Source organism: Hylobates moloch, unplaced genomic scaffold, assembly GCF_009828535.3.
Source record: "Hylobates moloch isolate HMO894 unplaced genomic scaffold, HMol_V3 SCAFFOLD_21, whole genome shotgun sequence".
Taxonomy (NCBI): Eukaryota; Metazoa; Chordata; class Mammalia; order Primates; family Hylobatidae; genus Hylobates; species Hylobates moloch.
In genome coordinates, this window is record NW_026652296.1 from 32,380,665 (window position 1) to 32,394,256 (window position 13,592).

Below are 13,592 nucleotides of genomic sequence, written 5' to 3' on the forward strand. Positions count from 1 at the left end.
AAAATGTATATTATATATAATTTATATATATAAATTTTTTTTTTTTTTGGACTGGCTCTTGCTCTGTCACCCAGGCTGGAATGGAGTGGCTGGGACTACAGGTGTGTGCTATCATGCCCAGCTAATTTTTATTTTTATTTTTTTTATTAATTTTTTTTTTTGAGATGGAGTCTCGCTCTGTCACTCAGGCTGGAGTGCAGTGGCACGATCTCAGCTCACTGCAAGCTCCGCCTCCCAGGTTCACGCCATTCTCCTGCCTCAGCCTCTCAAGTAGCTGGGACTACAGGCACCCACCACCATGCCTGGCTAATTTTTTTGTATTTTTAGTAGAGACGGGGTTTCACTGTGTTAGCCAGGATGGTCTCGATATCCTGACCTCGTGATCCGCCCGCCTCGGCCTCCCAAAGTGCTGGGATTACAGGTGTGAGCCACCGCGTCCGGCCTATTTTTTATTTTAACATTTTTTTTTTTTTTTTGTAGAGATGTCGTCTCACTGTGTTGCCCAGGCTGGTATCAATCTCCTGGGGTCAAACAATCTGCCTGCCTCAGCTTCCCAAAATGTTGGTATTACAGGCATGAGCCACTTCGCCTGGCTATCTTATAAATAATTTTGATGTTAGGAATTTTTAGTTGCTTTTATTTTTATTTTTGTTGTTTTAAATATTTATTAATAGAAGCAAGGGGTGGATAAATCTTCTAAATCAAACTCTTCCTTAAAATAGTTCTGCTTTTGGTAGGATTCCAGATTTTCCTAGTTAAGTGTTTCTAATGATGTTTGGCATAGGTGTTAACTTCATGGGCCTGTTGTATACAAACCAATTTTTTTCTTGTTCTGAGTGAACAGTAACAGAACCTGGTAGGTGAGTCACACTGATAACTGCATTCACTGAAGTTGCTAAGGTGAATGATAAGAGATGAGAATCCTTTGCATTTGTATTCAAATCAAGAGTTGTAGAATTTGAAATTCCTGTTTTGATGATATACGTGAAGCATGCTGTCATTCTTCTCTGCTAGTCTATGTAGATGATGTCATTAAACTAGTCTTTGACTTTTAGTTCTTGGCTTAAAATATTGGAATGATTATGTAATAAATAGGTTTATTTCATGTGGAAAAGGAATATGTTTGCCCTGAAATAGTCTGATCTGATCAGGAGGATATTATGCTGAGCATGGCTGGAAATAAATTTGAAGCACCAATTAAATACACTGTAGCAGCTCTGAGAGGGAATAAAAGTAAAATATAAATAGTAAATATGAGAAAAAGTGACTATGGGATCTAACTATGTAAGAGCAGGGTGGGAGTATGGGTAGATATGTACATGCCCCCTAGATTTTAGGAAGGCATATTTCAAGAAGTAGAGAAGACATGGATAGCAATCAGTGGAAATTGTATACTAAAACGGAAGTCAGTGAAAAAAAAAAAAGACTGCTCTCAAACTAAAGATAGATGGTTGCTTCTAATAGGTAGGAATTCAGATTTGATTAAGAAATTAGAAGGCCGGGCATGGGGACTCAGGCCTATAATCCCAGCACTTTGGGACGTCGTGTTGGGCAGATCACTTGAGCCCAGGAGTTCGAGACCAGCCTGGGCAACCTGATGAAACCCCATCTCCACAAAAAATACCAAAATTAATTAGCAGGATGTAGAGGCACATGTCTGTATTCCCAGCTACTCAGGAGGCTGAAGTGAGAGAATCACTTGAGCCTGGGAGGTTGAGGCTATGGTGAGCCGAGATCACACCATTGCACTCCAGCCTGGGTGACAGAGTAAGACCCTATCTCAAAAAACAAATTTTGAAAATATACAGAAGTATAGAAAAACTGAAGTAACTTTGTTTGTGTTAAAATCTATTTGGTATTAAAACTAATGTTTGGCCGGGCACGGTGGCTCACACCTATTAATTATCCTAGCACTTTGGGAGGCCAAGACAAGTGGATTGCTTGAGCTCAGGACTTCAAGACCAGCCTGGGCAACATGGCAAAACTCCATCTCTACACAAAATACAAAAATTAGCTGGGTGTGGTGGCTCACGCCTGTAGTCCCAGCTCCTTTGCAGGCTGAGGTGGGAGGGATCACTTAAGCCCAGGAGGTGGAGGTTGAAGTGAGCCGAGATCGCACCACTGCACTCCAGCCTGGGTGACAGAGTGAGACCCTGTCTCAAAAACAGACAACAACAAAAAGTCCTAATGTTTTATGAACAATCTCTTTAATTTTTCATGGCCAAACTGCTATTCTCTAGACCTACAGTATCCAAAATGATAGCCATTAGCCATGTGTGCTACTGTGTTGGACAGCACATATTTAGAACATTTCCAGCATCACAAAAGTTCTATTGCAGAATGCTGTGAAAATGAAATACAATTTCATTAGAAAAGCTAGTAAAAATAAGTAGGGGTAATGGGGTACTTTGACTATCCAGAAATTTTACTAAGGAAGAATTAGATTTTTATAATACTAGGACATTAGTGTGCACTTTTTTGTTGTATTTGCATTTTGTTCTTTATTTTGAAATAAACACATATACAGAAAAATTGCAAGAATAGTTACAGAGTCTTTTCACTCCGTGAACCATTAGAGAGTGAGCCCCATCAGCCCCAAATACTTTAATGAGCATTAAATCTGGAGTTTGGCCAGGCGCGGTGGCTCACGCCTGTAATCCCAGCACTTTAGGATGCCGAGGTGGGCAGATCATTTGAGGTCAGGAGTTTGAGACCAGCTTGGCCAACATGATGAAAACCTGTCTCCACTAAAAATACAAAAAAATGAGCCCAGCTTGGTGGTGCGCACCTGTAATCCCAGCTACTCAGGAGGCTGAGGCACGAGAATCACTTGAACCTAGGAGGCAGAGGTTGCAGTGAGCTGAGATTGTGTCACTGCACTCCAGCCTGGGTGACAGAGTGAGACCCTGTCTCCAAAAATGAAATAAAATAAATCTGGAGTTTAATACTAGTATAGTACTACCAGCTTATCTTCAGGCCCCATTTGAGTTATTCTAGTTGTCCCCAAAAGGTGAAGGATCCAGTTTAAAATCACACATTGCATTTAGTTGTCATGTCTATCTTTGACTTGATCGCCTTGACACTTTTGAAGATTACAGGCTAATTATTTTGAGGAAGTCATTAACATGGACCTGATGTTTCTTCATCTTTGGATTCAGATTATGCATTTTATCAGAATTGCCATATAAATTGTGCTGTGTTCTTATTTTATCCATCCAGGTACTACATAATTTCCATGTGTCCCATTTCTCATGATGTTAACCTTGATCACTTGATTAAGATTGTGTCTGCCAGTTTTCTCTACCATACATTTAACTATTTTTTCCTTTATAATCAGTATTTTGTGAGGAGGAGGAGGAGGTACTTTGAGACAATGTAAGTATCCCATTCCTCATCAAACTTTCACCTTCTAGTTTTAGCACCCATTGAAATTTTTTTGCTGGATTATTGGTATGATGGCTGCCAAATGATGATTTTCTAATTTCATCATCCTTTCTACATCCATTCATTGACATTTCATTGAAAGGAAAAACTGTTTTCTTCCCATTTATTTAACTTACATCAATATGGACTTACGGATTCATATTTTATTCAATAAGTTATCTATTAGTGTACTTTGGTACTTTGATGCTGAGTTTGTCCCAGATTTGGTCAGTGGAAACCCTGTCAAGCTGGCTTCTGTATCCTTTTGACATTGTCCTATCATTCTTTGATCACTTTCCTCTTTCTGGGACCAGATATGATCAAAGCCCTTCTTATACTTTTTCTGCCCTACCTCTGGAATCATTTCACCAAGGTACCCTGGTTCCCTTTATTGGAGAATGTATTTAGAGGTCAGGTCTGGACAGTAGATGTCATTGTTCCACTGAGGTGTCACAGCTCCTAGACTTTCTCAGCAGACAGAGCTAGAGCATATATGCATGTATATACATCCACAAACATACATCCACACACATACACTCATTTTTTTATTTCTTGCTCTGTGTATGTGTGTGTACTGTGAGTTCACACTGGTACCTAGTACCTCAACACCTCAGAGTTCATTTTATTTTTCTTCCTTTTTGTATTTGTAACTCCCTTCTCTGACAGAGAAACTGGGCCCAAGTTATTCTTAATATATTAATATTTACTTAATTGATCAATCCCCTTGAATGTGCCCAGTCTTTCCTTTCCTTATCAGATCATGTGCATGCTAACCTTGCTCAGCCCCACCTAATAGTTTTTAGACTGAATTATTTGGAGATGAAAAAAGTACAGTTGATGCTCATTATTCACAGATTTTTTTATTTGCAAATTCACCTACTTGCTAAAATTTATGTGTAACCCCAAAATCTGTACTCATAGCACTTTTATGGTCATTCATGAACATGTACAGAAGGGTGAAACATTTGAGTCACTATTGGGTAACATGTGTATTCCTAGGTGAGGCCAAGCAAGGCAGTCTACTGCCTTCTTCTTTGAGTTCTCATACTATAAACAGTTGTCCCTTTTGCAGTTTACTTAGTGCCACATATTTTGCATTTTGACTTCTTTTACTTAGAATATGTTTTCAAGTTCCATCCATGTTTATAGCATGTATCAGTACTTCATTCTTCTTTTTCTTTTTTTTAAAGAGTTGGGGGTCTCACTGTGTTGCAGGCTGGAATGCAGTGGCTATTCACATAGGCCATCATACACGCTGTAGCCTCAAACTTTCACTGGGCTCAAGTAATCCTCCCACCTCAGCCTCCCAAGTAGCTGAGATTAGAGTTGTGGGCCACTGTACCAGGTTCCTTCCTAAGGCTGAATAATAGTTCATTGTATGTATAATACCACATTTGGTTTATCTGTTCATCCAGTAATGGGCATTTAGGTTATTTCCACCATTTGGCTATCTTTTGAAAATCTTTTCATGTGCTTGTTGGCCATTAGTATATATTCTTTGGAGAAATGTCTCTTCAGATTCTTTGCCTATTTTTAAATTGAGGGGAGGTGTCTTTTTTGTTACTGAATTGTAAGAGTTCTTTATCTATTGTGATAACTAGACCCTTATCAGATATATGATATCTGATTAACACATAGTTTCTTGCATCCCATAGGTTGTCTTTCAAAATTTTGACGAATTCCAATTTGTCAGTTTTGTTGTTGCTTATGATTTTTAGTGTCATATCTAAGAATCCATTTTCAAATTCAGTGTCATGAAGATTTACCTATGTTTTCTTCTAAGAATTTTATAGTTTTAGACCAAGCGCGGTGGCTCATGCCTGTAATCCTAGCACTTTGAGGGGCTGAGACAGGCGGATTGCCTGAGCTCAGGATTTCAAGATCAGCCTGGGCAAGATGGTGCCCATCTCTACTCAAAGACAAAAAATTAGCCTATGGCGTGTGCCTGTTCAGCTACTCGGGAAGTTGAGGCAGGAAAATTACTTGAACCATGGAGGCAGAGGTTGCAGTGAGCCGAGATTGCATCACTGCACTCCAGCCTGGGCCACAGAGTGAAACTATGTTTCCAAGAAAAAGAATAATAATAATTTTATAGTTGTAGCTTTTTAAGTTTTTAATCCACTTTGATTTTTTTTGTTTTGTTTTTTTGAGACAGCGTCTTGCTCTGTGCTGCAGGCTGGAGTGCAGTAGAACAGTCTTGGCTCACTGCAGCCTTGACCTCCTGGGCTCAAGCTGTCCTCCCACTTCAGCCTTCCAAGTAGCTGGGATCACAGGCTTGTGCCACCATGCCTGGCTAATTTTTGTATTTTTTCTAGAGACGAGGTTTCACTATTATTGCCTAGGCTGGTCTTAAACTCCTGGGCTCAAGTAATCCATGCCATCTTGGCCTCCGAAAGTGCTGGGATTACAGGCGGGAGCCACCACTTTCAGTCCCAAGTTAATTTTTATATATGGTATGAGGTAAGGATTCATTCTTTTGCATGTGGATATCCAGTTGTCCCAGTGCCATTTGTTGAAGAGCCTGTTCTTTCCCCATTGAATGTTGTCTTAGCACTCTTCCCAAAAATTAGTTGACCATAGGGCATGGTGGCTCATGCATATAATCCAAGAGCTTTGGAAGGCCCAGATGAAAAGATTACTTGAGGCCAGTATTTCATCACCAGCCGGCCATGGTGGTGTGTGCTTCTGGGAGCGTGAGGCAGGAAGATTGCTTGAGCTCAGGAGTTGAAGGCTGCAGTGAGCTCTGATTGTGCCACTGCACTCCAGCCTCGGTGACAGAGTGAGACACTGTCTCTAAAAAATAGAATAATAAAAATCAGTTGACTATAGATTTGTGGATTTATTTCTGGACTCATTTAAAACTATTCCATTGATCTATATATCACTCCTTATACCATTACCACACAGCTTTGGTTACCAGTGCTTTGCAATAAGTTTTGAAATCAGGAAGTATGAGTTCTCCAACTTTGTTCTTCCTTTTCAAGATTGTTTTGGCCATTCGGAGTCCCTTGCAATTCCATATAAATTTTAGGATCAGTTTTTTAATTTCTTTTTTTTTTTTTTTTACAGAGTCTCGCTCTGTTGCCCAGGCTGGAGTGCAGTGGTGCGATCTTGGCTCACTGCAACCTCCATCTCCCAGGTTCAAGCAATTCTCCTGCCTCAGCCTCCCGAGTAGCTGGGATTACAGGCATACACCATCACGCCCAACTAAATTTTGTATTTTTAGTAGAGATGGGGTTTCAGCATGTTGGCCAGGCTGGTCTCAAACTCCTGACCCCCAAGTGATCCGCCGGCCTTGGCCTCCCAAAGTGCTGGGATTACAGACATGAAAGCTTTTTTATTTCTGAAAAAAAAAAAAAAAAAAAAAAAGACATAAGATGTCTTTCCATTTATTTAGGGTCTCCTTGTTCTTGCAGGTAGATTTTCTCTGATCTATTTTCATTGAGACCTTGGGCCTTAAGAGAGCCACAATTTCATGAGAGATTATTTCTCTGGAGCCCTTCCTACCCTTCTATTTCCTGTCTCCTTACCTCCCTTGCTATTCAAAAGTCTTTAACAAATGCTCCTGGGCCCAATACAGAGGTCAGCTCACACTTCCAGCCTTAGCTTTGGTTCACTTTTTGCTTTCTTGCCACTGGTAGTTTTCCCTGCTCTCTTGAGAACTTAGCTAAGCTTTTCAAAGGATGTTTGCATTTATCCAACATTTCTAGATTTTGGTAGCTGGAGAGTTTTAATAATTTTCTAGATTGCTGTATTATTAGATTAGAAAAAGATAGAGCTGGGTGTAGTGGCACATGCCTGTAATCCTAACTACTCCGGAGGATGAAGTGGGAGGATTGCTTGAGCCTGGGAGTTAGACCAACCTGGGCAACATAGTGAGACCTATCTCAAAAAAAAAAAGTAAGACTTTAGAGCGCAGTGTAATCCCAGCACTTTGGGAGACCGAGGCGGGTGGATCTCGAGGTCAGGAGTTCAAGACAAGCCTGGCCAAGATTGCGAAACCCCGTCTCTACTAAAAATACAAAAATTAGCTGGGCAGAGTGGCAGGCACCTGTAATCCCAGCTACTCTGGAGGCTGAAGAGGAGAATCACTTGAACCCGGGTGGCAGAGGTTACAGTGAGCCGAGATTGCACCACTGCACTCCAGCCTGGGCGATAGAGTGAGACTCCGTCTCAAAAAAAAAAAATAAATAAAAAGACTGTTTTTTAAAGATGGAGTTTAGTATACAGAAATACTGGGTGTCAGGCAAAGTATTAATTACTTTGTGAGTGTTCTCTTTTCCTTCTTTTTTTTAAAACGAGACAGGGCGACCAGGCTAAACTCTGACTGTTGGGCTCAAGTGATCCTGCCTTAGCCTCTGGAGTAGCTGGGGACTACAGGCACATGCCACTGTGCCCAGCTACATATTCACTTATAAAACTCTATTTTTAAATGACAGCTCCTCTTTACAAAACAGGTCAGGAGAGCGATTTTCCTGTCTGCTTCCTGAGGGAGCAAAAAGGCAGAAACATGGTGAGTAGCAAGACCAGTGGTTGCTGTAGTAAGCATGGGACTTCCTATGAATGGCTCTGTTAACAGTAGGGGATGGTAATATTGTTTGATTTGTGGACTCTGTTTGAACTTGTGGACAAGGTTTTATTTCCATCTTTGGGGTAGGAGGGTCTGCCATATCCACAAATGGGCTCTTCCCATTTGTTTTATTCATTTAGTTAGACCATGATTGGAAAGCCTCACTGGCTGTGTACATTGCATCATACTTAGGAGTATATAACAGTTACATATTTCAAACAGTGCTTTAAAACTTTCCATCCAGCTCCTTTTGGATAAAGCTCTTTTCCTCATGTGGTTGTTGACATACATGAATTATAGGCTTTGTTTAGCTAGTGGGTAAGAGCAGATTTTGGAGTCATATACACCTGGGTTTGAGTCTCAGTCTTGCCATGTACCAGTTGTTTGTGGACAAGTTATTAATAACTACTCTGTACCATAGTTTCTTCATTGATAGTATCTTCAAAATGAAGTATCTATTTCCTGTGCTGTTTTGAAGGTAACCTTAAATAATGTACATTGTACAGTCTGATACAGTGTCTGACACATAGTAAGTACTTTAATATATAATGCCTGTTTTTATTCTGATCCTTGTTGAGCTGCTGCTTTTTGATGTGTTGATTATCTATAATTGGTAATCATCCATTTTACTGACATCTTCCAAGATTTGACCAAGTTGATTGTCTCAAATTTCCAAGCAGAAAAAGTACCCAGAAAACAGAAATTAAGCAGTTATTAAAGAATTGAATAGCAATGATCATTACTACTTGTGCTTAATAAGAAATATGGGCCATGTCTGCCTGAGCCTTTATTTATTGCATTTTAAAATTTGCTGGGTTTTTTCCTCCCTTTAAACCTTACTATCAGCCGGGCGCGGTGGCTCAAGCCTGTAATCCCAGCACTTTGGGAGGCTGAGGCGGGCGGATCACGAGGTCAGGAGATCGAGACCATCCTGGCTAACAGGGTGAAACCCCGTCTCTACTAAAAACACAAAAAATTAGCCGGGCGTGTTGGCGGGCGCCTGTATTCCCAGCTACTCGGGAGGCTGAGGCAGGAGAATGGCGTGAACCCAGGAGGTGGAGGTTGCGGTGAGCCGAGATCGCGCCACTGCACTCCAGCCTGGGGGACAGAGAAAGACTCTGTCTCAAAAAAAAAAAAAAAAAAAACCTTACTATCAAGTTCAGTAATAAGTTAAACTAAAAAGAAACTGATGCCTTAGAACAAAGAAAGATTCAAATTAATAGGATATATAATGGCCTTTCATGGTGGTGGAATTTCTGTGTTTTGAACTAAGGGAAAGACTTAAAGGAAGATTGCATACAGTGTTCTAGACACTCTGCTAGGCTCTGTGGATATTATTAAGACACAGTCCTCACCCTCAAGGATCTTTTTATTTTTGTCTTTTAGAGACGGGATCTCGCCCTGCCACCCAGGCTGGAGTGCAGTAGCAAAATCATAGTTCACTGCAACCTCCATTCACTCTCAAGGATCTTACTGTCAGTTGGGGGAGGCCATAAACAGTTAAAGTAGTTTGCAACAGAGTTAATGATTGACTCTAGGGCTAAGGGAAAGAAAGTAATTGGGACAACTAGGATTTCTAACTTGGCAAGGGGGTAGACCTGGGTTGGCAAACTACAACTCAATGCCAGTTTTTGCATAGCCCACAAACTACGAATGTTTCTTACATCTTTGATTGGTTGGAAAAAAATCAAAAGAAGAATACTATTTTGTAACATGTGGAAATTATATAAAATTAATATTTACATGTTCATAAATAAGGTTTTATTAGAATATAGCTATGCTGAAACTACATACCTGTGACTGCTTTTTTGTCACAATAGCAGAGATGAGTAATTGTGACAAAGGCTGTTTGGCCTGCAGAGCCAAACATTTACTGTGTGGCTCTTTACAGAAAAAGTTTGCTAACTGAATGAGTAGGTGGTAATTTTTATCCATTGAAACAAGCAATTAAGGAAGAACAGATATAGGAGAAGAAAACATTTCTGTGAGTGTTGATTATTTGAATCAGAGGTGCATGTGAATATGCAGATCTAGAAGGCAAGGGAATTTATAGGTTTGGAGTTTAGAAAGAGCTTGAGGCTGGAAATGGATGTGGGAAGAAAGGAGGAGATTAAGAAGACTAGATGGAGGAATGCGATTTTTATCCCTGTCTGCACATTGGAATCACCTGTAGTGCTTAAAACCAAACAAAACCAGACAGACATTTCCAGGAACCCAACCCCAACTCCGTCTTTCCCAAATTTATGATGCACCTGAGCTGGACTTGGGCACCAGGATTTTTTGAAAGCTCCCCCAGCAACTCTACTGTGCAGCCACTGGTACAGAGTGAGAAGATTGGAAGATGGGACACCAGGAACACCAACATTTAAGGGATAGTTCTAGGTACTTCTGCTGAGGAGAGGAAATTCTGAGGGAGTGACGATGGGAATTTTAGGGTAGTCAGATCCTGTATTTTGAGATCATCGTTGACTGATGAATCAAGAGCAGTTTCTATAGAGGCCAGATGAGGGTGTATGTCAAAGGCCCCTGGTTTGAGGTGGGAGAGTATGAACTGTTGAGCATATTGACAGGGAGGAAAGGGGGGAAAGCGATGGCTGGGATGGGGGGGGCATTGGGAATGTAGTTCTAGAGAGGTTTTTTTAAGATGTTAAAGCCTGGAGCCTATTTATGTGCTGAGGGAGTGAGTACTCAGCAAGAAAACCTGGAATGGCATTATCAGATGACACCATTCAGTTTTCATGATGGAGTGAAGGGCTAGATTTTGAATAGTTCTTGGAATAATCTTAGTATTGTAACCTTTTTGGAACTGTTTGCTTAATGTGCTTTCTTCATTTAGGTGCATTACCTTGCACCTGGAAAAAGAAATGGACCCAGGCATTGAGAAGCAAGGCCAACAACTGTGCTTTGCTTGCCCAGTTACTGTCATTCTGTCTGGAACATTGGTCTCGTCTCTGAAAGCAGGAGGGCAAACTGAATGGGCTCTGTAGTCTCTTCTAAAAGTTTTTAGTTTAAACTATTAATAGTACAACTTTGATTTAACAAATGAGGAAGCTGAGCTTATGAGATGTCTGTGAAGCCCACTGTCTGATCTTTTATTTCCTTAGTACCTGGGAATGTGCTTTTTTTTTTGAAGAACACCAATAGTTGTTCACCCTTCCTTGAATTTGGGTACACTGTATATACAAAGTATACCAATTTAGCCTACCATTAGAACATGTCTTCACGAGCAAAATCTAGTATAAAGTCTTACTTTAATATTTTATTTATTATGTATAAATAATAGATGGTTGTTATGGAATACTTGGATAGTACAGAAGTTTAGAATTTTTAACATTTTGGTTTATTTATTGGGACTCTTTTTTCCCCCCAGTGGTTCTTGTTTCTCCATCAATGTGAATGCATACTCCATTCATTGTGAATGTGAATGTTAATTTATGTGCCAGCTGGATTCTACAGGAAGCAGACACAGATGGGGTTGGAGGGGCAAAGGGCTTATTAGAGGAGTAATGCCTGTGAAGAAAAGGGGAAAAGAACATGTTTGGGTATGGGGAGCCATGAGACTGCAGTGCACACCTGACAAAGTCTCTGCCCACCCAGATTGCCTGATGGAGGAATACCACAAGAGGTAGAAATGGCTAGGCTCTTGTACTACCACTTTGCACAGTCATTGACTAGAGATCTTTGATCAATGTAGAGGTTTTCAGCCTTGGCATTGTTGACATTTGGGACTGGATACTTTGTTAAAGGGGGTTGTCCTGTGATTTGTAAGATGCTTAGCAGCATCCTAGGTCTCTATCCCCTAGGTGCCAGTAGCCCAGCCTCCCTGCTATTAGTTGTGACAGTCAAAACTATCTTTAGACACTGCCATATGTTCCCTAGGGAAGGGCCTAATGGTATATAAACAACCCTGTGGTGGCATAGTCCAAGTTGTGGGACAGGGAGGAGTGTTCCATACTACCCTTACTGGAAAGACCTATGAGCTATTCAGAAATCTGAACTATTTAAGATGGAGCTTTGTTCTGTGGCTCCTGGAATTTTAAGCACACCTCTGTGAAACATCTTGTTAGGATATACTTCACTCTCCAAAACAATCCATAATGTTTAAATAGGGCTGTTTTATTGATTGATTGATTGAGATGGAGTCTCACTCTGTTGCCCAGGCTGGAGTACACTGGCACGATCTCGGCTCACTGCAACCTCCCCCTCCTGGGTTCAAGCGATTCTTCTGCCTCAGCCTCCCAAATAACTGGGATTACAGACACCCACCACCGTGCCTGGCTAATTTTTGTATTTTTAGTAGAGACGGGCTTTCACCATGTTGGCCAGGCTGGTCTCGAACTCCTGACTTCTCAGGTGATCCGCCTGCCTCAGCCTCCCAAAGTGCTGGGATTGTAGGCAAGAGCCACCGCAGCTGGCCTTATTCTTCTTCTTGAGATGGAGTCTGACTTTGTCGCCTGAGCTGGAGTGCAGTGGTGCGATCTGGGCTCACTGCAGCCTCCGCCTCCTGGGTTGGAGCAATTCTTCTGCCTGAGCCTCCTGAACAGCTGAGATTACAGACACGTGCCACCATGCCCAGCTAATTTTTCTATTTTTAGTAGATGCAGGGTTTCAGCATGTTGGCTAGGCTGGTCTCAAACTCCTGATCTCAAGTGATCCACCCACCTCAGCCTCCCAAAGTGCTGGGATTACAGGCGTGAGCCACCGCGCCTGGTTATTTTCTTTTGAGACTGGATCTCTGTTCCCAGGCTGGAGTGCAGTGGCACAATCTCAGCTCACTGGAAACTCCGCCTCCTGGGCTCAAGCAGTCCTCCCACCTCAAGTAGCTGGGATTATAGGCATGTGCCACCCTGCCTGGCTACTTTTTGTGGAGATGGGATTTTGCATGTTGCCTAGGCTGGGCTTGAATTCCTAAGCTAGAACAATCTGCTCAGGGATGTTGTATATTTCTAAAGGTATTTTTCCTTTTGTTGCAGGTGACACAACTAAAAAGAAACAAAGGTATTTATGGAATTCCACTGAGTGGTAATGGATGATGCAGTTCAAATAACTAAGGTAAGAGAAATAAAAGAGCTTTTTTTTTTTTTTTTTTTTTAAATTCAAAGTCAGGCTGGGCATGGTGGACACGCCTGTAATCCCAGCACTTTGGGAGGCTGAGGTGGGCAGATCACTTGAGGTCAGGAGTTCAAGACCAGCCTGGCCAACATGATAAAACCCCATCTCTACCAAAAATACAAAAATTAGCCAGATGTGGTGGCATGTGCCTGTAATCCCAGCTACTCGAGAGGCTGAAGCAGGAGGATCCCTTGAACCCAGGAGACAGAGGTTGCAGTGAGCTGAGATCGCACACTGCATTCCATTCTGGGCACCAAAGAATGAAACTCCGTCTCAAAAAAAAAAAAAAAAGACCAAAGTTAATGCCCTGCCAGCATTGAATTAAAGCTTCTTGAGTAGAGCACAGATGATCTCCAAATTTTTTAAGTGGGAATGTAAACCAACTCTATAGTTTTAGAAAACTCTTTGGCAATATCTGCAAAACATACATGTATCTAATAACCCAGGAATTTCAATTCTAGGTATTCACCTTTGAGAAATGAAAAAT

General features: G+C 41.3%; 1 protein-coding gene across 7 annotated transcripts in view; it reads left to right on the forward strand.

Annotated features, from left to right (window-relative positions):
- PTPRA (protein tyrosine phosphatase receptor type A) overlaps positions 1-13,592 on the forward strand; it is a 177,383-nt gene that overhangs the window by 39,131 nt on the left and 124,660 nt on the right. For all 7 annotated transcript variants that reach the window (XM_032142640.2, XM_032142641.2, XM_058433070.1 and 4 more), the window contains exon 2: positions 12,967-13,045. In XM_032142640.2, coding sequence (XP_031998531.1) covers positions 13,019-13,045 — 27 coding nt within the window. In that variant the 5' untranslated portion in view covers positions 12,967-13,018. The remainder of the gene's footprint in view (positions 1-12,966; positions 13,046-13,592) is intronic.